The sequence below is a fragment of the Chelonoidis abingdonii genome, chromosome 3 (assembly GCF_003597395.2).
Source record: "Chelonoidis abingdonii isolate Lonesome George chromosome 3, CheloAbing_2.0, whole genome shotgun sequence".
Taxonomy (NCBI): domain Eukaryota; kingdom Metazoa; phylum Chordata; order Testudines; family Testudinidae; genus Chelonoidis; species Chelonoidis abingdonii.
The window spans coordinates 117,908,195-117,932,197 of NC_133771.1; the positions used below are offsets into that span (position 1 = coordinate 117,908,195).

The following is a 24,003-nucleotide window of genomic DNA, read 5'->3' on the forward strand; positions in this document are numbered from 1 at the left end:
GGAGCTGGAAGGTCAGATTAAAACAGCTGACAGGTCAGATGCAGCCCTCATGGGCCAGTTTGCCCCGCTCTGGTATAGAACCTGGGTTCAGTGGTTTTGAGTTTTTCATTATTATCTCTTAGCAACCTTAACTGGTCTTCACAAAGTGTTTTGGGGTTTGAATATTTATTAACCTTTGCACAGTCTTCCTTGAAAGAGGGCCAAATCCCAACACGCAGGACTGTCCGGCCGCCTCGGGACCCCCTGCAGTGCGGACAGAGGGAGGAACGGCCCGGGCCTGGGCCTGCTTCGTGGCTCTGCTTTCCCGCTTTTGTCCCGTTCGCGGCGGCGTCTCCCGCCAGGGGAAAAGCTGGCCTTGGAGCCCCCAGCACTGCTGCGGGCGGGAAGCGGGACGGAAGACGAGGCTTTCCCTAGCACACAGCCCACGCGGGGGACGCAGTGGCCGGAACAAGCCAACCCGCCTCATTGCCTTTCCCACCTCCCGCCGGGGAACCCCATCGCCGCCCCTCCTGCACCCGGCTCCCGCCAGCGACACCCGGGGGGGGGGGGCCCTCGGCCAACCCGGAGCCGGCAGACGTGCCCCCCCGCGGAGGCGGGGTGTGAACGTGCGCCGGGCTCGCCCCGTCCAGCTGCTCTCATGCGACAGCGGCAGCCCGGCCCCGACCCCGCTTTCTGCCCCCGGCTCCAGCCCGCCCCTCGCCCCGCCCGTGCGGCTCCCCTCCTCCTCCCGCGGGGGTGTCCCACTTGTGCCGTTTAATTCCCGGGACCCAAGATGGAGGCTGCGCCGGGGCCTGGCGGGCTCCTGCTGCTCCTCCTCGCCCTGGGACTGCTCGGCCCCGCGGCTCCGCAGTTTCTCAGCCAGGTACCAAGCGGGGAGATTCGGCCTGCGGCGGGGCGCGGGGTGGGGGCTTGGCGCGGTTTCCATCAGATACAGGGGGTCGAGTTTGGGTCCGTGGCTCTCAGCATCAGCCCCGCTCTACAAATTGTCCCAGCGCCCCGGTGCGCGGGAGTAGGGGGCGCACTTGGCATACCGGGGTGCGCGGTGTGGGGGTACTGAGGGGTGCGTGTACGTGGCTAGAATCAGGCTGCCCGCTTGAAAATACAGACCTGATATTTGCCAAGTGCTGAAACTTGACATTGATGATCTGTTTTTCAAATGCATTTTATTAAAATGTGTGCTTGGGTGATTCCATGTTATCAGACTGCACCAAAATGAGTTTAGGAGGAATGGATCTCTCCTTTTTTGTTTTTTTTTTTTCTCTCTAACTTTTGTTGTGTAGGGAAGGGAATGCTGCAAATTGATGGTTTATGCGCATGTTAATATTCAGAAAAACGGCTGATTGGGGGAAGAGAGAAAATCAGGTATTCAGAACTAACTTGCACATGAGCTGTATTTTTTTCTTTGTATTTTTAATGCATACAGCCAAATCTTGACAGCTCTGTGCTATAGATTAACATGATGCTATAGTCTCAAATCTTGCTTTCACTGCTACACAACTGAGCCAAGAAAATGTTACGGTATAGAGAGTACATCGAGGGGTGGGGGTTGGTGCTGAAATATATATTAATATGATTAGTTATAAAATAAATCCTGTTGTTTTTGTTTGTATGTTTGTTTTGTGAACTAGGGATTTATTTTGGTACTATTTAAGGGTTACTTTTGTTGGAATTAGGGGATACATGAGACCTGTAAACCATAACCTCTAGAATTACTCCCTCCCCAACCCAACAACTGGGTCTGTGTTGATAGTGAAATTGTGAATAAAGCAACCTCTAATTACAGTAGTTGTGAACTTCAGAGCATCTTATCACAGAAGTACCAAATGGGAAACTTCTGTTGGGTTAAGTAGTCAATTGGGCTGTTAACACACAACTGATTTTGTATAAATTTTTACAAAACTCTCCTCAAGGTAACCATGTAAATAAAATAATATTTTAAGAAGCCTAGTAGCAAGCCCATTAGTGGTACATCCTGTTCTGCAAGTAGGAAGCCTGAGTTTACTTCCTGGTTTCTGCCTCTCTTCACAAGGGGCCTTAGTTTTCTAACTGGGAACTCTCAGCTGGGAAACCATGGCCCTGATGCTGTTGCAAACATTATTAACCTTTGCAAAGTCTTCCTTGAAAGAGGGCCAAAACCCAACATGCAGGACCCTAACGCTGTTGGTAGGATTGGGGCTTTATAGAGGTTTTCTATCTGTAAAAGATACAACAGCTGTCAGCATTGACAGCTCTCTTTCTGTGTTGGTGGGATGTATCTACATTGGCCCAGAAACAAGTGAGGCAAGAATGACCGAGTCTCAATCGTTCTTTAGCACCAAAAAGTTACTATCTGTTTGGAATGTTCCTTATCACAGTTAATAATTGTCAGAAGGACTCCTGTGTGGATTGAAGGGGCGGGGGGGGACAAATGATTGAATGGGAACAAATGTTTTATAGCTTGATAGCTTTATGCATGCTTTAGAAATGTATTTTGTGTATAGCAGGAACAAAATCTTCATTGCTGAGTAGAGTTGTTCTTGACTAGATATGAACTGACTTGTCACAATGTAGCTGCTGCTGCAGATTTGAAATTGAAGCTCCCAAGAATGAGAAGAGCATGAATTCTCCCTTCTCCCCTGTTCCATGTGGCTTTGCAAGACATGTGTTGTTTAAAGGGACACAACAAATGGTAGACTAACCTTTACTCTGCATAGGTTTGGATCTGCAGATCTGTGAGAGTGTGTCACAGATCAGAAAGCCACTATCGCTTTTAGTTAGGTCTGGATTGGGCATTATGTCTGTATATTCTGTAACTTTGACAGTATGTGGACAGAATACTATCAACTGCTTGACGTTTTAAACCTTTTAAACATGATGTTAAAGTTCCCCTTCAGTGTAGGTTAAGAATGTATGTTTTTAATTTAGGAAACATGACAGGAAAGGATTGAAAAATCTGGACATACTAAAATGACTTGAGTCTGATTCATTTTGTAGGTTTGAAATGCTCTGCTTTAGCTCTCGTATTTGAGTACGTCACTTGTTGCTCAGTGCCTGTCATTTCCCAAAAAAGCACTTATGAAACATGGACTTTCCCTTCTTTTCATAATTTTTTTGGACAGCAGCACAGGTTTTCGCCTTGTAATTCAAGTGAATCATTCTATAGAAGTTCAAGAGAGATTTCACAAAGTTATCTTTTGCTTAAATTCTTCTTTAAAAATAAGTTCAAACTGCACTGGAAGCTTTAAAAAATGAGGGAAGATTAAAACAGCCTGGAATAAACATCCTTCAGGTCCCTCAGAGTCTCTTGACAAAGCAAAAGCAGCTAGGAAGTCACAAGGCAAAGAAGCAAAGAGTCCTGTGGCACCTTATAGACTAACAGATGTATTGGAGCATGAGGTGCCACAGAACTCTTTGCTGCTTTTACAGATCCAGACTAACACAGCTACCCCTCTGATACAAGGCAAAGTAGTTAATAATCTCTGCTGTGTAAAACTAGGATGCAAAAGAAATACAATACAGTTCTTAATGCTAGGTCAAGAGTTGGATTACGTTTAGGTCATTTGGTTTTCATTTAGTTTTTTTTATTCTTAATACGGTCCTGATGAGAAGAATAGATGAAGTGTGAGGGAGCTGGCTGAAAGCACAATGGGCTGGGTCCTACAATTTTATGATTGTTCTGATTTACATTGGCAGTAACTGAGTTTAGTTATATAAACTAATTTTCACCTGGATGTCTGTTTCTAGTTTTTGATCATGTGATTTTTGCCTTTTGTTTGTTGTGGCCTACTCACTTGTCAGAAATGTGGCATATATACTTAGTGTGCATACCATTATTTTTCCTGCAGATAATATCTATGTTGTTGGATACTAAAAAATCTGAAATATTTTTCAAGACAAAAAATAGTTTTTCATTGGTGAGATATTAAGATATTCTCTACTGTGTTGACCACATATGCAGTATTAACGTATGCTTGCAGGCACTATGTGCTGTTATACTTCAGAGGAAGAGAAAAGGCTTGTTAATAACTTATTTAATGCCAGTAAAAAAAACAACTTTTGCAAGTATCTTGTGGCGACAATTGTATTGATATTTGTACTGAACATGTGAAAATTTGTGTAATTCTCTGTATCTTTCTGGCATATTTTATTAATTGACTGCAGGATGATGTAATGATGTCCCAATATCTTGGAATTAGGTATGTGATTTTTACAACCCTTGGTAAAATAATCATAATATGTTGTGATTTAATAATGAGAAAGCAGAATTTTAATTCTAGCAATGTAAGTAGGGAAGAGGGGAGAATAAGTGGTGCTATCCAGAGAACCTTACTAATTCACCTCTGTGATTGGGACACCATTGTGAATTTGCAAAGTAGGAAGTAAACAAATGTGTACATGCAAAAAGAAAAGCATGGCTAATGCATGGTAATGTAATTTATTTGACAAGTGTAGCTTAGTTTTAATTACTTTCACTTATACTGTACTAAAACTAATGATAAATGAAGTTTTAGTAATGCAAGATCTCCCTAGATCACTGTTCTAAAAACTTTGCCATAAAGTATGCAGGGGTCTGACATTTTTGTCCTGTAGCCATGTCAGTAGACCTGGTTGCAACATGGGAAATTTTAAAATAAGTCTAATAGTCTCGTGTAGACATGCACTTGCTGTCAATAAGAAGTGTTTAGACACTTCTACACTAGTACATTTGTGTGGGGTGTGGGTGTGAGGGCATGCATGCATGAATGTTATGTATGTTGGCATGTATGCAGGCTGTGTGTGCCAGTGTATTGAGAGATGAGTGCACATTGCTAGAAATATGTTCTCATTTCGAAAATATAAACCTAATTTTTATTTGACCTGTATATCTTCTTCCGAGCGTATCTGAGAGGCATCTGGCCTGGGGATCTTTGGTGGTGTAATGAACTGCACTCAGTTGGAGTTCTTGGACATATAAAGGCCAACTGCCCCTAGTTCATTACATTTAAAACATCGCCCAGCTGACTGATCACTAGGCCGAGGTGGGTTGCTGGAGACTGGTGAGGTGGGACAATACGGAGTCTGGGGCTTTCCTTGGGTTGCAGGGAGACATCTGCTTCATGTGACAAAGATTGAGGAGCAAATTGCCTTTTGTACGTTAGTGGCCAAACGGTTTTCAACCCCATTTTACTGAGGGTGATAATGTCATAAGAGGCAATAATGTCATAAATTGAAACAATTTGATATTGAAAGAAGGAAACAAATCCTGTGCATCTGGGCAGGGAAAGGATGTGTGGGTGAGGTTACGGTGTCATGGGGTGGAAGGAGTAAGGATTACCAGCAACTCAGACAACTAAAATTGCAACTAAAATTTTGTCCCATTTAATGGCAGCGTTATGCTTATTGAAAATTAGACTGGCTCAAGCATTAAAAATCACGTAGATGACTTTGCACTGACGTGGAGTGGGAATGGACTAAGTGTTGTACTATCAAGTATCAGAGGGGTAGCCGTGTTAGTCTGGATCTGTAAAAGCAGCAAAGAATCCTGTGGCACCTTATAGACTAACAGACGTTTTGGAGCATGAACTTTCGTGAGAGAATACCCACTTCGTCAGACATGCATCTGACAAAGTGGGTGTTGTACTGTATTACCCATTTGTAAATCATGATGGCCTGTTACAACCCAGTAAATAGCTCTAGCACAAAAAACATCTGCCTACTAAGTATTTCTTATTTACAATATGTAATACAGGTCTGTAGCATCTTACGTGCATTTAACATGCGCGATTTCAGCTTTACACAATTTGCAAACAAAAAAAAAAAAAAAAATTAAAAAAAAAAAAAAAAAAAGAGGAAAAATAACAAGATAAACACTGTCTCTGTAGTACGGGCAATTCTGCCTGCCATTCAACTCAATGTAATTTTGACTATATGCGGTTTTCGCTCTACGCGCTAACCACAAAACGGAACCCTTGCGTAAGATGAGACTCACCTGTACACACATTAATGTGATATGTACTAAATACATACACTATATGTATGACAGTGGTGGCTGCTATGGCTCCTGTCCTGCGGGGCTGCCTGGGATTGGCTCCCTGCTCCGGGCATTGTGACCTCTGGGGTCGCAGCACCACTTAGGTTTGGTTCAGCCCTTATGGTGAAGGGTTGGCCAGGCCGCCTTTGTGTGAGTGGCATTTCCAGCTGGCGCATGGGACCACAGCACCACTCACTTAAATTGGGCCCCGGCCAGCTCCTTGTCATCATAATGGAGGCATGGCTGGGCTAAACCTGAGTAGTGCTGAGGCTCCCAGCAACAAGTTGTAACTCACAAAGTGGGGAACTGAGCCCAGACAGCCCCACAGGACTGGAGCCGCAGCTGCAGGGTGAGTGCAGAGTGGGCTCTGCAACTTCCTCTCCCAGGATAGGAAACTCCTCCCCACGCTTTGTCTTCCACATGACCCTTTTTGACGCATTTTGATGATCCAAGTTTGGGTCATGACCCACAGATTGAGAAATTCTGCCATATTAGGTTTCTTCTGCCTTCATTTGCTACCAAATTCACAGTCCATTTTGGTCAATTTCATGGTTATAGGATTTTAAAAATAATAAATTCCATAATTTCAGCTATTTAAATCTGAAATTTCATGGTGTTGTAACTGTAGGGGTCTTTATCCAAAAAGGAGCTGGGGGTGGGGGAGTCACAAGGTTATTGTAGGGAGGGGTTGTGGTACTGCACAGCTATTGGTGTCGGCTCTGCCTTTAGAACTGGGCAGCTGGAGAGCCTTAGCTGCTGGACGGGAGCCCAGCTCTGAAAGCAGAGCCGCTTCCAGCAGCAGCGCAGAAGTAAGCATAGCATGGTATGGTATTGCCACCCTTACTTCTGTGCTGCTGCCTCCAGAGCTGAGCCCTCAGTCACCGGTAGGGTGACCAGACAGCAAATGTGAAAAATCGGGACGGGGTGGGGGGTAATAGGAGCCTATATAAGAGAGAGACCCAAAAATCGGGACTGTCCCTATAAAATCGGGACATCTGGTCACCCTAGTCAGCAGCCACCACTCCCTGGCTGCGCTGCTGCTGGCGGGGCGCTATCTTCGGAGCTGGGTGCCCGGCTAACAGCTGCTGCTCTCTAGCTGCCCAGCTCTGAAGGCAGCACAGAAGTAAGGGCAGCAATACTCCGACTTCCCTAAAATAACCTTGTGACACCCCACCCCCGCAACTCCCTTTTGGGTCAGGAATACCAATTTGAGAAACTCTGGTCTCCCTGGTGAAATCTGTATAGTACAAGGTGAAAGCACGCGAAAGACCAGATTTCATGGGCCGTGATGCATTTTTCATGGCCGTGAATTTGGTGGAGCTCTCGCTATAATTGACTCCATCTTAAGCATTTTTGGTATGTGGAAACATGGCACATTCTCTTGATCTTCATTTTAAAAAAAGAATCACTTTCTTTTTCACTTAACAGAGAGTGATGATCATTCTTTTGTAATTAGTCCTCTTTAAAAAGTGATGTGTGGGACAAGTAAGCGCATTCCACTAGCTGCACTTTGCCAGACAGTGAGCATAGGCAATGTGCTCACTTGTCCTACGCGTCATTTATTCTTCAATAAAGTGGGACTCATTTTACAAGACTCAACTTTTTTTTCCCCCCCCCCCCCCCCCCCAGGAGAACATCAGAGTTAATGTTACTATGTTGAAAACCAGTGAGGAATCTCAAGAAGCACAGGTTTGTTGTTTTTGTTTACTCAACATATTAGTAAGTTATGAACCAAACTCTACCTGTGAATGTGTGTTTTTGCAGATTTTTCTGATGACTTATTCATTTCAGTATTTTATACAATAGTGACTCTCTAATCTGTTCTTTACATTATTTATGAAACTGAAAATCTGACTGTATATATTAATATTTTGCCAACTATCTTATTTTTTTTAAGGTTGTCTTTAATATCACCTACAATAGTGGACAGATATATGTAAATGACTTTCCTATGAAGAGAGGTGTTACCCGGATTAAGTGTCAAACTTTAATATGTGAGTACTGCTCGATTCTTTATCTGGGATATCTGTTTCCATGTCTCCTAGAGAAGGACATAACAGATAATTCATTGCTATGGTGCTCTCTGAAGGTCAGAAATATTTGGAAACAACACGTTTACAGAGTTAGGATGTGTTTAGAATCAACATGAAACAAAATCTGATATCCTCATATGTTTCAATGTCTCAGTCAAGTTCTTGTATTTCACCTGAAATACAGACCCTGTGTATATTTTTGAAAAGGGAGGGTTTTGCACTAGACTGGGTAATGTGAATATAATGATGCAACAGTCCACTGCTAATGGCTCATAGACTTTAAGGTCAGGAGGGACCATTATGATCATCTAGTCTGACCTCCTGCACAATGCAGGCCACAGAATCTCGCCCACCCACTCCTGTAACAAACCCCTAACTTATGTCTGAGTTATTGAAGTCCCCAAATTGTGGTTTGAAGACCTCAAGCTGCAGAGAATCCTCCAGAAAGTGACCCATGCCCCATACTGCAGAGGAAAGCAAAAAACCTCCAGGGCTTCTGCCAGTCTGCCCTGGAGGAAAATTCTTTCCCAACCCCAAATATGGTGATCAGCTGAACCCTGAGCATGTGGGCAAGACTCACCAGCCAGCACCCAGGAAAGAATTCTCTGTAGTAACTCAGTTATCTGTGCTCAAGTACCTCAAGTCCCACTCCGCAGAATAATAAACATTTTTTTTTATGCCCTAACATCCCATCACAGACCACTGGGCATACTTACCTGCTGATAATCAAAGATCAGTTGCCAAATTAATTGCCAAAATTATGCTATCCCATCATACCATCCCCTCCATAAACTTATCAAGCTTAGTTTTAAAGCCAGATATGTCTCTTGCCCCCACTACTCCCCTTGGAAGGCTATTCCGGAATTTCACTCCCTCTAATGGTTAGAAACCTTCATCTAATTTCAAGTCTAAACTTCCTAGTGTCCAGTTTATATCCAGGGCTGTCTCCCTATGTTGGGTGGCACGCATCCAAAGGGCGTTTGAGTAGGATAAATAGGAATTTAGGATTATGTTGATCTTTAGGTATATTTTGCCATTGTCATTATTCCACCTACATTGGGACTGGAGGTTTCTCACACATAAGATGCTGTTGTGTAGGTGTTGCAATCCTGATTTTATGCTGTCTGTAATAGGGGGAAGCTGCTGTTTCCCCTACTAGTTCAATGTTGTATCTCCTGTGCAACGGCTGCCATTCAGAAGTGTTTAGATTCCATGCCATGGATGTTGGCTTTTTACTTAACTAGAACTAGATTGTTAAGATCATCTTCTCAGCTGTTTATAGCACTCGCAGATAGGAAGAAGGCCTTCCCCCCCCCCCCCCATCTTGCTGCAGAGGATCTTGTACCAGTTTTTCTCCTGTATACACCTGTGCTATGACATTGCCAACGTAGTGCTGCCAAGCAAGGTGATAGCACGCTCAACAAGATCTCAAGCAACTTCTGCAGTGCTTTTAGCTTATGTGCCTATATCAGATATATTTGTAGGGCTGCAGCTTGGCCCGCAGTACACACCTTTACTACTTATTATACCATATCTCAGCATTCCAGAGATGGTGCCAAGTTCTGATGAGCAGTCCTTCAGTCGTTGTTCAGGTGGACTCGGAAACTCACCTCAAGTGACTCACAATTAGGTCATAAGAATGGCCATACTGGGTCAGACCACAGGTCTGTCTAGCCCAGTATCCTGTTGTGGCCAATACCAGGTGCCCCAGAGGGAGTGAACAGAACAGGTAGTCACTGAGTAAATCCATTCCCTGGCGCCCATTCCCAATTCAAACCGGAAGTGGAATGGACACTTGCAATCACTCAAAGAAGAAACAGTTACTAACCTGTTCTTTGAGATGTGTTGTACATGTCTGTTCCATGATCCAGCGAACATGTCTGTTCTCCTTCCCCTAGTTCAGTGGTGTAGTCTTGTGCAGGGACTGCCAATCAAAAGTGTTTTGATACTTGGATTTGCACAGTGGATTGCATAATTAATGAAGCTGAGACAGTGATGTTGGTTTGACTGAAGATCCTTTTACATGCAGATTCACTAGTTATGGTCAGTCTCAAGGTTGGCTTCTGTAAAACTGATAAATTGTTTTTAACTGTTCACTTTATTAATGTAACTTCTGTTCACGATCCACTACACTTGTCTATATTGTAACTTTTGTTCACTGTTTGCCATATTGTAATTCAAACCCCATTTTAAAACGCTCACTCCATTTTGTAAAAGCTTCCTCCAACCTTCATTTTTGCAAACCCTGCTGTAATCTTATTAGTTTAGTTTAGATGTGTGACTGAGGTATGTATGGATGATGGAATCAACCTCCATCTCCAGCCTGTCCTGATGAAATAAGGTTCAAACCCCACCGGCTGAAGATGCAGACAAGAGCCCTAACAAAGTATGAGGAGTCCGCCCTAAAAAGAAAAGGTACAATAGAAGGAAGATCAAAGCCAGGTCCGAGGCTGAAAGTCATGCCTGCAATTGATGAGTGATCAATCACCAAACCCAGCGGCAGTGTGACACAGCAAGACCTATAGACTTTGGATTCAAACTCAAGCCTACAAAAAGGATGGGTGAGATGGGAGACTTTGGAGGGTAACGTTCTGCTGCCAACGTGGAAGGGCATCGGTACAATCCCAACAGAGACCCAGCTTGTCTTTGTGCCTGGCTTTTCTGGCCAGTTAGCCACCACAAGCTACAAACTCAAGCTGTGTCCAGGACTGGTAACTGTGCAGCAGCTGCAGAACATCTAATGGGTGGGGTGTGTGTGTATAAAGATTAAGATATTAGTTACTGGTCATAAATCAGACTATTATAATAATAAATGTGGCATCTTTGTCTTGTCCCCTGAAAAGATCCTGTGTAGTGTGACAGACCCAGGCCAGTGGGGTACAGGAGTCTGCTAGAGGGCAAATATACTGGTCACTGGATGAGTAGTTTTCTGTTCACTGAGTGACCAGAGCAGGGGCTGCACTAGAGTAATCAGGAACCTGATAGAACCAATTAAGGCAGACAGGCTGATTAGATCACCTGCAGACAATCAAGGGAGGCTAATCAGGGCACCTGGGTTTAAAAAGGAGCTCACTCGTCAGATGGGGAGGAGCCAGAGGAGAGGAAGTGTGTGTGAGGAGCTGGGAGCAAAGGGCGCAAGGAGCTGAGAGTGAGAGGGTGTGGAGCTGGAGGAATAAAGAGTACAAGCATTATCAGACACCAGGAGGAAGGTCCTGTGGTGAGGATAAAGAGGGTGTTTGGAGGAGGCCATGGGGAAGTAGCCCAGGGAGTTGTAGCTGTCATGCAGTTGTTACAAGAGACACTATAGACAGCTGCAATCCACAGGGCCCTGGGCTGGAACCTGGAGTAGAGGGCGAGCCTGGGTTCCCCCCAAACCTCCCAACTCCTGATCAGACACAGGAGGAGTTGATCCAGACTGTGCAGAAGATCACTGAGGTGAGCAAATCTGCCAATAAGCACAGGACCCACCAAGGTAGAGGAGGAACTTTGTCACAGTAGTTTTGTCTGTACAAGCTGCAGGTGCTTTGCATCTCTTAGGATTTGGCCCTTTAACTGTATATTCAATGTCGTAATTCAGGAAACATTCATCAAGCTTGTGGATCCACTGGGAGATACCTATATACATTTATCTTAGTATTTTTTTCTTATTTGGCCATAATTTTTTCATCATGCAAGGCATTGCTGCATAAATAAATAAAATTTAAAAAATAAATATTTTGATATTAAGTGGCTTTACTGTAAAAGCAATGAACATTTTAGGGTCTTACTGGGTGACTGAAGACACAAGGCCAAGCACCTTGTGTCTCCCAACACGGACAAGCTGTGCAGTGCATCAACATCCTGGATGTGACATCCAGACCAGCCTCAGTTCATATGTCTGACCACTTGCACATCAAAATATCAACACAAACTTGGACTCTTCATTATACACATCTAACACACACTCAGTAGTGGTGGGAGCATGGTGTTTGGGGAGGAGGACAGTAGATGTGTCCAGGAAGCATTGAGAGAGAGGTGGAGGGATGTTGAGTGTGTGATCATGGTAGACTTCGGGGTGGTGGGTATGAGGCAGTTGTAGGTAGTAAGGTCATGAAGATGGGTGGGACTTCTGTTTCTCTTTGTGACTTTGTGCACTGCATAATTATCTGTTGACAGTGGAAACTGGAAACTCTGATAACCTATTGGATCAAAGGCATTGGGGAATTGTCAGTGTTCGCATCCTGTTTCGTGAGTGGCCCTTGGCATCCAGATCAAATTTGCAGTTGATTGTCATTCAGGAAGAGGTGACAGAAATTGATGGGAGAGAGGTAACACTAATCATGTTTATTTGCCCATTCTAAATCAGAATAGTAATTTTACATGTTTTAACTCTCATATGCTTAAGTGCTGTGTTGGATTGGGGATAAAGTGCTTAGCACCTTGCAGGATCAAGGCTTAGACTATTTGGTCTCCTTATAGAATAGTGTGTGTAAATTTTAAGCAATGCTCTATCCCCAAAAACTTGATAGTTGCCATGAAAATAATAATCACAGACAGGCTTTAGGGGAGAGACACCAAGGGCAAATGAGCTCTTAAGAAAAAATAATCTAATTTGCTATGGAAAGATATTTCTCAATTATAGTTGAGATGAGAATTCAGGAAATATCTGTCAGCAAAAAAAATTGAAAGTATGCTGCACTTATTTTTCAAAATTTTTGCATAAATTGTTAGCCACTCAGTTTTCAAACCAGAGAAGTTCTGCACTGAGCATACCTAATGATACAAGTTGTTGCAGCAAGTAAAAATGTCCAGTTTATAGTTTAGTATATGTTTGTCTTATACAGGCTCTAGTTTTTGTTGAGATTTCACTATGGAATTTACCACAGCAGTAGAGCACTGATTTTGATAATAAGGAATTATCAAAATAGCTTATTCTCCTTTCACTGTGCATGCACAGACATTTAACACGTAGTACATTTGTGAAAATAATTGTGACTGTAGCTTATTAAAATGATCTGGTAATTCATTGTTGAGTGTTTTAGAATGTAAGTGTGTATTACACCTTTTATTACGAAAAAATTAGCTTAAGCCTGTGTTGCACTGGTTCCTACTCTGACTACCATATAGTAGGAATGCTTTGTTTCAGATCTTTGACTATTCTATACAAAATACTTCAAATCTTGATAGGGAGTCAGTACTAGCATATTAAACTGCTTTATTTCTGTCTGGGGATTTCACTCTGTTCAATCCAAAGAAGAGTCTCTTACCCACAGAAGCTGGTCACCCACCTTGTCTCCTTAATATCCTGATACCAAAACTGCATCCAATCTTGATTATCGGCTATCAGTGAACAGATGATTCATATTATGCAGTAGTTTTAATTCTGAGCTACGCAATACTGTGCATCACCTAAGGGCAGGATCCAGCTAATAGCTTACATCCTACTGCATTCCTTTTTGTTGACAAACTTCCATGTTGCAGTCTTCGTCCTGGACCCAATGCACACACTGGATTTCTGTCAGATCCTGGTCTTGTATTTTGAACAGCTCTTTTATTACTCTTCACACTGAAATTTTTCCCTCATAAGTCAGTACTTCTAATCATCATTTTTTAGAAATAAAGAATAAGTCAAAATAATACATCACCTAATATTTGTGTGGAGGAAAAATGAGATTGTTTCAGGTCAATCTAGTATAAATATGGTTACAAAATATGCATATTCTGTTTGTACTTTTCAATAACTTTGTTACATCAGTGTTGTGCCACTCCCTACTCTGAATATTGTAGCTTTAAATTAAAGAGAGTAGGTAAGCATAAGCTGCTGGAAGGACAAATGGAGATATTAATCATGTTGGCAGAACTTGTTTTGCTGACAAGCTGAACTGCTGCAGGTCATATCAGAAATCGCCTCACTGGCTCTGCAGATAAATACACCTGTGTAAAAATGCATTATCCCTTGATGTCAGACTTGGTAAAGCAGGAACTGGTAGCAGTAGTGCCTAGGGAATGGCCAGTAGCGTAGGCCTCAGTTCAGCAGTATACTAAATCACGTGCAAAATCCTATTTACTTCACTGAGACCGCTCCCATGCTTGAAGTGAGGCAGGTGCTTAAATACCTTTCTGAATCATAGCCATAATGAGTTAGGTACAACTCTTGAAAATCAAGCTGATCATATTAAGGAACAGGCACCTTCCCAACCTTTAACACACTTATATCTTTTTATTTACTTATACATTAGCATACTATTAATTATGTTAGTAATATTTGTGCATCCACAAAAATCTTCATGCTAGAGTATTTTAATGGAGCTTGTTTTTAGCCAGTGGCCTGCCTCATCCTTACTTTAAAACAGATATAGAATTCCAATATTTTTCTCCTTTGCAGGTTCAGCAAGAGGAAGTTACTGAAATAAACATATTAATTAAGGGCCTGAGTGTGCTTAGACATTCAAACCATACTGTTCCTCTGAAGGAAAGCATGCTATATTCCATCCCCCGAGACAATGACATGTTATTTACACTTCCCAGTCTCTCAGGAAAAGGTATGTAATATATAGCACTTACATAATGCTATTAATGCATAGATCACAAAGCATTTGACAAAGACAGGCAAGGTTCACTATCCCTGTTTCATTGAGAGGGAAGCTGAGGCATGTAAGGTGAACTGACTTGCCCAAGACACACACTCTTCTGTTCATCAAGAGATTGTTGGTTATGCCTTATTTTAGCACTTTAGCATTCTGTGTGCCGTTTCTTTTGTTCTTTTAAAATGCATTTTTTCTTCAGAGGTGCTTCTGAAATGACACTTATGATGGGGATCTAGTATCACTGTAGTTCTCCTAGCTGAGTTGTATTTGCCATTTCTGTCATCCTACAATAAAGGTTATCATTGAAGCTCTCTCAAGACAAGAATTGAGTTCTGTAAAGTAAGTTCCTGTCTGGTCCTTTTCAATATAGGGAATAGTTTGAGTTACCAAATTTTACTTTATGTTGAAAATGTGGCCAGAATTCAGTTTGTTAATCAAATTCTCTTATGGGTTTACTAAGGGACTTGATGAATTTTATTTCTCACCTTTTTGCAGATAACAGCTAAAGTTCACAGTTGAATCTGCCTAGTAATGCTACCTCAGCTTCTTTCAGGATTTATTCTGAAGGTCAAATGAAAATTTATAATGAAAATAAAACACTTAGATAACCTTGCAGTGCATGCACACATGCAGCATTACTTTCTTTTGCTTGCTGTGTGCATCGTTAGATCATATACTGCTCCACCAGAAGTTGTGTGGGTGAAATGGAGAAGCTAAAAATGTTTGTTTAATGATGCTTTTCTTCTTTAGTAGATGTTCAAGGCCCACTGCAACCAACCAGTCACTACCTCCTCAGGCAAGTAGAAACTACAGTAGATGAAGAGACATTACCTGGCAAGTTACCAGAGACTCCTCTCAGGACAGAGCCTCCATCATCTTATAAGGTAATTGTTTAAAATACTTATGATGTCCATCTTAAGTCCCTGTTAAAACTGAATCAGAAATTTCTCTAATTTTGTGTTTTAGCATTGGAAATGGATAAGAGCAAGTGAGAAATCTAGAAGAAAATAATGGCAGTTAGGGGGAGTGGTGTTGAGAAGACTGGACAATTAATTTTGTGTTTATCAGCATAGTGCTAACGTTACAGAATCTTAGTCTCTCCTTCTTTAGGATCAAGCAGAAAGCAGTAAACTATCCCCATTAATCCATGGCTAGGAAAGGAAGCCAGACACCCCTTGCCCACAAGTATGATTCAGTAAGTTGTGCATTGCAACACGAAGGCCATCCACATGCCATTTCAGCAAACATATTGTGCCTTTCTAGAGGCTATGATAGCTATTCTAGGGAGACACAGCTGAAAAGAATGAATAGTTCCTTCAGAGGGGGGACTTCCAGGTGTTAGGGGGCTTATTCCTTCACCCTCTCACTTCTTGGTCCTTCTCGCATGAACAGAGAGCAACAATACCAAAGTCCGAAGGAGCAAACAATTCAATGTTTATTGGGGTGAACTTCCAGCAAGCATGATTCCAGTTTCCTTCCTTAGTGTCCCCCTTCCCAGCTCTGACACCACAGAGCCTTGCCTGTGTCCCTGTTCCCATTCCCCCCCTTACTTCCTGATTGACTGCAGACTATATAGTAAAACTTTGAGTTCTGCTTAGCTATACCTTAACCAATCATTTTACTGAAATTTAACTAGCTAGTCCTAACATTGTAACATGGTTATTTAACCAATTATATCCTACCACCTTAATTTTTCTCTCTGCTGTATAATTAATTTTGTTGAGTGTAAACCATCACAGAACCAGATGGATTATACAGACAATAGAAAAGTGGAGACTACAGTGATAGAACAATACAGGAAATGAGGATTTCACATCCCAGCTATTGATAAGTGAGTTCTTGCCAGACAGGATGCTATCAAACTAAGTTTCCTTTTACATCTTCTAGGCTCTTCCCTTTCTCTGAAGGTGATAGGAATACAATCCTGTCCTGATATTCCTAACAGCCTAATAGCACCTTATTTCATTGACTAGTTTGGAAAGTCAGGATGTGACCATACACTTCCCAGCTTATGGCTGCCTTTGCTGCTTAGCCTAAGAACAAGGCCTTAGACTGTCACAGTAAGAGAAGGGCCTTACACCAGCAGACAGTGATTTTGATTCTCTTTTATACCTCTATAACTAGCTAAGCAATGAGAATACACCTAAATTCTTAAATTACAGGCCTTTGCAGACAGGCCTGCTTGGGTTTTTCTTCGCTGCGTAGACACACCTTGTGGCTGGCCTGTGCCAGCAGGCTCAGGAGCTGTTTTATTTGGTGTGTAGACTCTTGGAAGTCTACACAACAATGAAACAGCCCCGTTGCCTGAGGCTGAGTTGGCTAGCAAGGGCCAGCCATGTATTTTTCTTTGCTGTGTAGACATATCCTTAGGCTGTGGCTACACTTGCACGTTATACCACGATAAAGCCTCTCGGAGAAGTCTACCTTACTCCCCATCCACACTGGCAAGACATGTAGAGCGTTCTGACTCCCTGGCTGGAGCGCTCCTGGTACTCCACCTCCTCGAGAGGATTAACAGCTGTTGCATATTGGGTGAGACCTTCAGTGCCAGTGTAAATGAGAAGTAACTTTACAATGCTCTAACTGATTTGGAAACATCCCATAATCCCCTTAACTGAAGTGGCCTCTCTTGTCTTTTGTTGTGAACTTGGGAGGTGGAAGTGCCCTTTCAAAGCTTCCTTTCAGAGTGCTGGCTGTTTTTTTCTCAGATCAGATAAGCAAACAGTTAATGTTCGCTTGGAGTGAGGGAGGAGGGTCTGAACTTACAAGACAGCATGCTGACACACTTCACTCTTCCCCCCACACTCCGTCACACTCCACTCCACCCCCCCATTTGAAAAGCATGTTGCAGTCACTTGTATGCTGGAATAGCTGCCCATAATACACTGCTCCCAATGCAGCTGCAAGTGCTACAGATGTGGCCATGCCAGTCTGCTTTAAGCTCTGTGTGGACAGACTGCAGCGCTTTCCCTACTGCACTCTCTGAAGGCTGGTTTAACTTAAAGTGCTCTACAGCTGCAAGTGTAGCCAACCCCTTAGAGGCCAGCAATAATGACACACAAAGGAAAGATTCTGTTCAGTCCTCTCCTCACCTGGGAGTATAGTTACTGCTACAACGCTCCTGTTTTGAAGACTGTTGCAATCAGATACAAAAAGCGAGTGAAAACGAAACACTACCTGCAAGTCACCACTGCAGCAGATTAATGTCCGGCATTGTTTGATAGCTGAAAAAATCACGGGGGTTCTCCTCCAAACATTCTACCTTCTTGTGCTCTATCAGGCAGCCCTCAAAGGTGCTTCATAGCCAATATGTTGCTGCTGCATCACCAGTAACCCTTTTTCCCATTGCAGTGTTTAGCAGGGAAATGCTATTCTGGTCTCAACTAGCATGTGTAATCTACATCTAAGCTTCACTATAGCCTTGCCTCCAGCTGCTCTGTGGTTCTCAGCTCCCCACCCAAAAAATGGGATCTCCCCTCATATCACACTAAGGCTGTATTTCAGATTTGCACGTGTCAGATCTTCCTGAGCAGGGAGACTGTCAATTAAAAAATAAGTAGTGTGTAAAGCAGTGTATGAACTGTATTATACATTTAAAACAGAGCTACTACATCTTGCAGAAATTCACCAGTGGCTAGACTGCACTAGTTTCTGAAATGTTTATCTTGTCCTTTTAACATGTTTGGTTTCAGGTGATGTGCCAGTGGGTGGAATACTTGAGAAAAGAGCTGTGAGGGTTCTGGCTTAAATCTTTTCCTGTGTTCTTTAAGCTGATGGAAGTCATTGGGACTGGAGTTGTAGGAGCAGCTCTAGTTTTAGGAATCTTAAAAGTGCTTTTCCCTTCCTGCGAACACAAGTGAGTAATTCTTGCATACTCCCAAAAAAAGCTATGGTTGTAGTCATAAGACTATCTCATAATGTGGAGAGTCTGCTAGCACTCTACAAAAAGGCAGTGATTAGCTTTCTAAAGTCAGTCATTTCTTATAAGGAAGTTTGGAAGAAACAGGTCAAAACCACCTATTAAATTAATACATTATCACCATTTCACAGGTGTAGCAGCAGCTCTCTGAAGACAATCGGTTAGGGGTAGTCTTTTTCTCTATAGCTGCTATTCATCTCAGGAACAGGAAGACCAAATGTCTGAAGCTCTGCAATGACAGTGTAGTCAAACAAGGTTAAGAGGCAGACATTCTGTTTCTAGCCTGGCTTTAGCAATAACTCTATACTTTCAGTCAAGGACAGTGAAGTGCTTTGAAAACACTAAGGCCTTGGCTACACTGGCGCTTTACAGCGCTGCAACTTTCTCGCTCAGGGGTGTGAAAGAACAGCCCCCTGAGCACAGCAAGTTACAGTGCTGCAAAGCGCCAGTGTAAATAGTGCTGCGCTCCCAGCACTGCAAGCTAATCCCCACGAGGAGGTGGAGTATCTGCAGCGCTGGGAGAGCTCTCTCCCAGTGCTGGCGCTGCGACCACACTTGCACTTCAAAGTGCTGCCACTGCAGCACTGTAGAGCTGCCAGTGTAGCCATAGCCCTAAGGCTTTGTCTACACTACACAGCTTTTAGTGACACAGCCGTATAAATGCTGTTTGTCTGCACTTTTGCTGACAAACTACTTCCACTCCCTATGAGTGGGGTTTGTGTTGATGACAAGAAGCTGAGCCCTTTACAGTGCCACTTGCCCCAGCAAAAGCTTTCTTGGGGAGGGGAGCTTCTTTAAAGCACCTGCAAAGGACAAAAGTGATGTCTTTCAATTGGCAGTGTAGACAAAGCCTAAATCATGTGAGTCAATTATATATACCCTCTCATTCTACAGAAGTCACTTCTCTTCCCTCATCTGGTGACAATTTACCTCCCTTTTTCATAAGGGGGGGGAGTGAATTAGTGTGCGTAGTGCTCTGACAATGGAAAACATTAATTGCAGCTTGGTAGTCATCAGTTCCTATATCCCAGCTCTGCTGCCTTGAGTAAGAAGCACTTCAGCTCAGCGAGTAAGGCAGGGAGTGTACGCTTACTTCCAACACAGGTAAGACAACATTCCTCAGGGTTTTAACATACTAAAAATAAAATGCCAGGCCAACATTAAGATGGAGTTAAATCTGAAAATGTCTCACATCTGAGCCACAGTGGACTTGTCTGTGCCAAAATTAGCTGAAGTCTTCAGTTGTAACATTATATAAAGCAATCTAAGAAATAAAGCCAGCCAGGCAGGAGTGAGAGGCCTCAAGATGCTTGATAGCTTTTCTGGGTTTGGGGAGTAAGGAGTCTGTAAACTGAAAAGGTATATACTTAAAGTGCCCTTACCAAGGTATCTACCCTACTGGCTGTCACCTCCTGCCATCTTCACTTCACACCAAGCACAATGTTAAAAGCCAGAGCAATTCATCTACCATCAGAGTAGGGAAACAACAATACTCATTGGATCTGACTACTTCCATGCAACAAGCAAGTGGCTTAATACTGGCACCTGTTTAAAGTAGGCAGAACTAGAAAAAGGCTAATTATACAGACTGACAATGAAAACAGAGTACTGATGTGTAGTAAGTGGTCAAACAGTGGTAGAGCTAGGCTATTCCTTAACCTACCACTGAAAAGCATACAGGTGGCCTAATCACTGCTGGCCACTGTTTCAAGAGGTCTATGCTGACAGTTCGATAGAAAGGTAACTTTCCAATTGCAGGCCACCTTTTAAGGTTGCATTTTTTTCCTGTATGGATTAAAGAAATCACCTTAGAACTAGCCATGTGGCAGGACTGATTTTAGTGGAGGGGGTATCAAGCAGATGGAGAATGCTCATCTCTTAATTGAACAGTAGTGTGTTGAATCTACAGCAGAGCTCGCTTTGTAAAAGCGAGTGTCTTCTAAACATGTCCAGTCATTGACAGGCACTTTAGCTTAGCACTAATGTAACTCCTGGTGGCAGATAATTGTTCAAACTGCCTTCAGATCAAGATTTAATATCTGAGGTAAGAACTGAAGCATATGCTGATATTTTAGATTGGAAACCAGTTTCCATGATGTGCCAAAAGTCAACAAGTATCAAAGCAGCTTTCTTCAAGCCTCCAATACATGTGCTGCCTCTTCATTTAATAAATAAATGAAGTCTGCAGTTACTTCATATGTTGATTTACAATGAAAGGTTTAACATACAAGAAAAAAATTCTCAAAACAGAGCTACCCTTTTCTAATATGAAGTAATGTCTTTCAGAGGAGTCCTGCACCTGGAGGATATCAACACTACAGCTGGGCTTGTGATAAACATCTCTTCAGCTATTCCAGAGAAGACAGACAATTTAGTGGAGAAATGATGTACTCAATAGCATATTCGCATCTGAATCTTTGTACAAATCTTCAGCGGACCTGAAATTTGGCACTTGAACACGTTATTTGCTTCCTATTCTGAAAATAGTATGTCAACTGATTTATGTTTAAAGGGACACTTCAAGGTGGAGGCCCAAAATGATCTCCCCTCTTTTCACAGCCTCTTGCTCCCAAGGAACAGCAGCTTCCCATTATGAGGGTTGTGACAGGTTTTAACTTCTTTAAAATACTCTCCCAGCAGCTAGGATAGGGAGCTGGCCTTTGTATTCACAGATAAAGCAGTTAAGTAATGAAATACAGAATGTGATAATCTTCAGTCATCTCAAGCATGGGCTAAAGGAATAGAAGGAAAAGATTAGATGTGCCTGCAAGTCAAAACAGAGCTGGTCAACCTGCTTTTAGACTTATTACCCTTGACTGTGCCTTGTAAAAAAACAAAAACAAATGGTCTTGCTATTAAAATGAGTTACTATATATGTAAAACAAGGTATTAAGGCAATTTGACATTTCAAGCACTTTATTCAGTACACAATTTCATATTCAGCCTCTTCCCTACAGAAAATTGTAAGCCACTTATAGATGACTTGTTTACCATGCTTTTTGTATATCCTGTGGTATTGTGTGTTCTTGTTTCTGAAAAACTTTACAAATGTTTTACAAGACAGTGGTTTACTATCTTGAGTACAGGAGGCATAGTTTTCCCACAAATGTTCACAAATTAACATGTAAATTGATTTCCTTTCAGGATATATTTTTTATACACTAAACAATCTGTAGAGAAGTGGCTTGCAAGACATATTACCTAAAGAATCAGGCTGGATTTTTAACTTTCCATTTGTATTCCCTACGTTGTAGGAATATTAAATGTTACAAGAAAGAACCACACGGGAGTCATGTGTGATCTTGCTTTAAGATTGAGGGCAGTGGGCCCTAGACTTGTTGATCTTTGGCCCTAAGTTTAAAATTTAAATTTTAAAGTAAAATTCCTGAATGATAAATTGGCACATTCATAAACAGGGGAATTAGTTATCCCATTTTAGGAGAATGGCCATTCTTAAGAATATTAAAAATCTAGGACATACACCCACTGGTACATCTCCTGAATAGTAAGCTGCTTTTAGAACACAGGCTTCCTTGACCAGTTAGTCTGCCAGCAATTGGTTTACAGTTTATTTTTTTTAAATAGAAAGTGTGCCAGATGTGTTTAATGCCCTTGGTCTCCACTTTCTAAAGACAATTGCAACACTTGTAGACTGAGTCAACTGCAACTCTGACTAGCAGCAGTGCTGGCAAAATAGTCCTGATATTAATCAGCATTGTACAGCATATCTAAGGAAATGCTTTTCCCAATGCATCTTAAGTGAAGTCTTAGTTTACTTCAGTCAGATTTACATTTAATTTATTAACTGTTACAAGTTTCAGGTTTTTGCACCTTACTCTTGTCACAACTTCTTTTAACAGATGCAGGAACATTTAAAGGGCAAAACTTAACTAAAGATGAATTGGAACCACTGTTTAGTGAATCTTATTCTTCCTGTGTTGAGATTCGCAGTATCAGACTAACAAGCACAAAGGTGACCAGCTTCTGTGCTAGTGAAAGAGTTTGAGACCCCCTGGTGAACAGACCCCAGTATTCAATTCAAACAAAACAAAATGAAAACCAAAGATGATTTGATTGATACTCATATCTTTGAAAAGGAAGTAGATAGAGAGACTTGTTCTGAGTAAATTCAAAGAGGCAGAAGTGACATGCAATTAAAAAAATTACTTTATTCAGAATCATGTTGCTCTTAAGAAAGTTAAAAAATAGCACTTAGTGCACATGAACGCTACCTTTAATTACTTCTCAAGCTGTTTTAAGACAGGTTTCCCAGGAAAGTTTGGTTAGGAAGACTTAGCATGATCCAAATTCGACAATCCATTTTTCATATTTCTCAATGTCTGCAGCAGATACCGATTTAGAAACCTTTTTCAAAGCCATTTCAAAATCCTCCATAGTTGTAGGCATGTGCATTTCATCCCTGGAAAGATTTCTGATTTCTTCTGGTGTCAAGCCCTCAATTCGTCTTCTCATAGCCATCAGTGAGGCATCCCTATACAATGAGAGGAAACATTAATATGGACATTTAGTTGCTTAAAAGACTGCAAAGTTAGGCTTTAAATTAAGTCATCACATTCCAATTGGGAGAACCCAAAAATTAACTTTTCACTGTAACTTCTGTTCTATCTTAGTACTAATATGGCTCCTGATTACTGTGGTATCTAAGCACTTCACAATTTTTAATGTATTTATCCTCATCACACTCCTGTGAGGTAAGGAAGTCTTAGTTCAGTGGGGGAACTGAGATAGAGGTTAAATGATTGCCCAAGGTCACACAGGAATTATGTGGAGAAGGGAACTGAAGCCACTTCTCCCAACTCCCAGACAAGTGGCTTAATTACTAGACCATCCTTCCTCTGTGCAGCAGACACTTGGAAACTGCACCCTTAGAACCAGAGAGCTTCAACAACACCCACCTGCAGTACTACCGAAAGTACATTTACCTTGTACCTGTTACATTATGCAGCAGTCAAATTCTAGCTTGGAATGTTGCTTTCAGCTAGCGAAAACCCTTGTGGTTGGCTGAAGATAACAAAGGTCTGTTCTACATTAGACAATTAGGTCAATTTAATTATGGCAGTCAGGGATATCAAAAATCCACACCCTTGAATTCTTCCATCAATTTAACTACCAACTCTCAATAAGTGTTTTTAAACTGTCCCTCTTTTCCTGCTGTATTAAATGATTAACTTGTTCATATTTCCTGTGTTAGGTAAGCAAATAAAGTAACAAGTAGTGAACATCTAGATACACATACTTGGGAGGGGTGTTGGACAAATGACTGAAAAGTCTGCAGTTCAGCTCGCACTGTTTGAAGTAATTTATTGAAATCAAGTTCTGAAACCATACATTTTCAACCAAAAAAGAGAAGTTGATGCATTTTCATCATCATGCATTAGAAGAACTAAAACTACTATTTCATTTTACTACAGCTACTGGTTCATCTTTTTCACTAGCAAATATAAAGGGTAGACCAGGCCACATGGGAGGTGCTGA

At 41.9% G+C, this 24,003-nt stretch overlaps 2 protein-coding genes across 5 annotated transcripts in view; one reads left to right on the plus strand and one right to left on the minus strand.

Moving 5' to 3' along the window:
• Positions 1-417: 417 nt before the first annotated feature.
• GINM1 (glycosylated integral membrane protein 1) lies at positions 418-22,560 on the plus strand. 2 transcript variants are annotated; one of them, XM_032771769.2, is made up of 8 exons: positions 418-862; positions 7,619-7,678; positions 7,887-7,983; positions 12,178-12,329; positions 14,387-14,543; positions 15,342-15,472; positions 18,281-18,444; positions 20,794-22,560. In XM_032771769.2, the coding sequence occupies exons 1-7, from the start codon at positions 773-775 to the stop codon at positions 18,320-18,322; spliced, it is 729 nt and encodes a 242-aa protein (XP_032627660.2). In that variant the 5' UTR covers positions 418-772; the 3' UTR covers positions 18,323-18,444; positions 20,794-22,560. The 2 variants fall into 2 exon arrangements, with proteins under 2 accessions (XP_032627660.2, XP_074920142.1); XM_075064041.1 differs by having other exon boundaries at positions 587-862; positions 15,339-15,472.
• The window catches only part of KATNA1 (katanin catalytic subunit A1), a 29,239-nt gene continuing 26,641 nt past the window's right edge, over positions 21,406-24,003 (minus strand). For all 3 annotated transcript variants that reach the window (XM_075064038.1, XM_075064037.1, XM_075064036.1), the window contains one exon: positions 21,406-22,999. In XM_075064038.1, the coding sequence (XP_074920139.1) occupies positions 22,801-22,999 (199 nt within the window). In that variant the 3' untranslated portion in view covers positions 21,406-22,800. The remainder of the gene's footprint in view (positions 23,000-24,003) is intronic.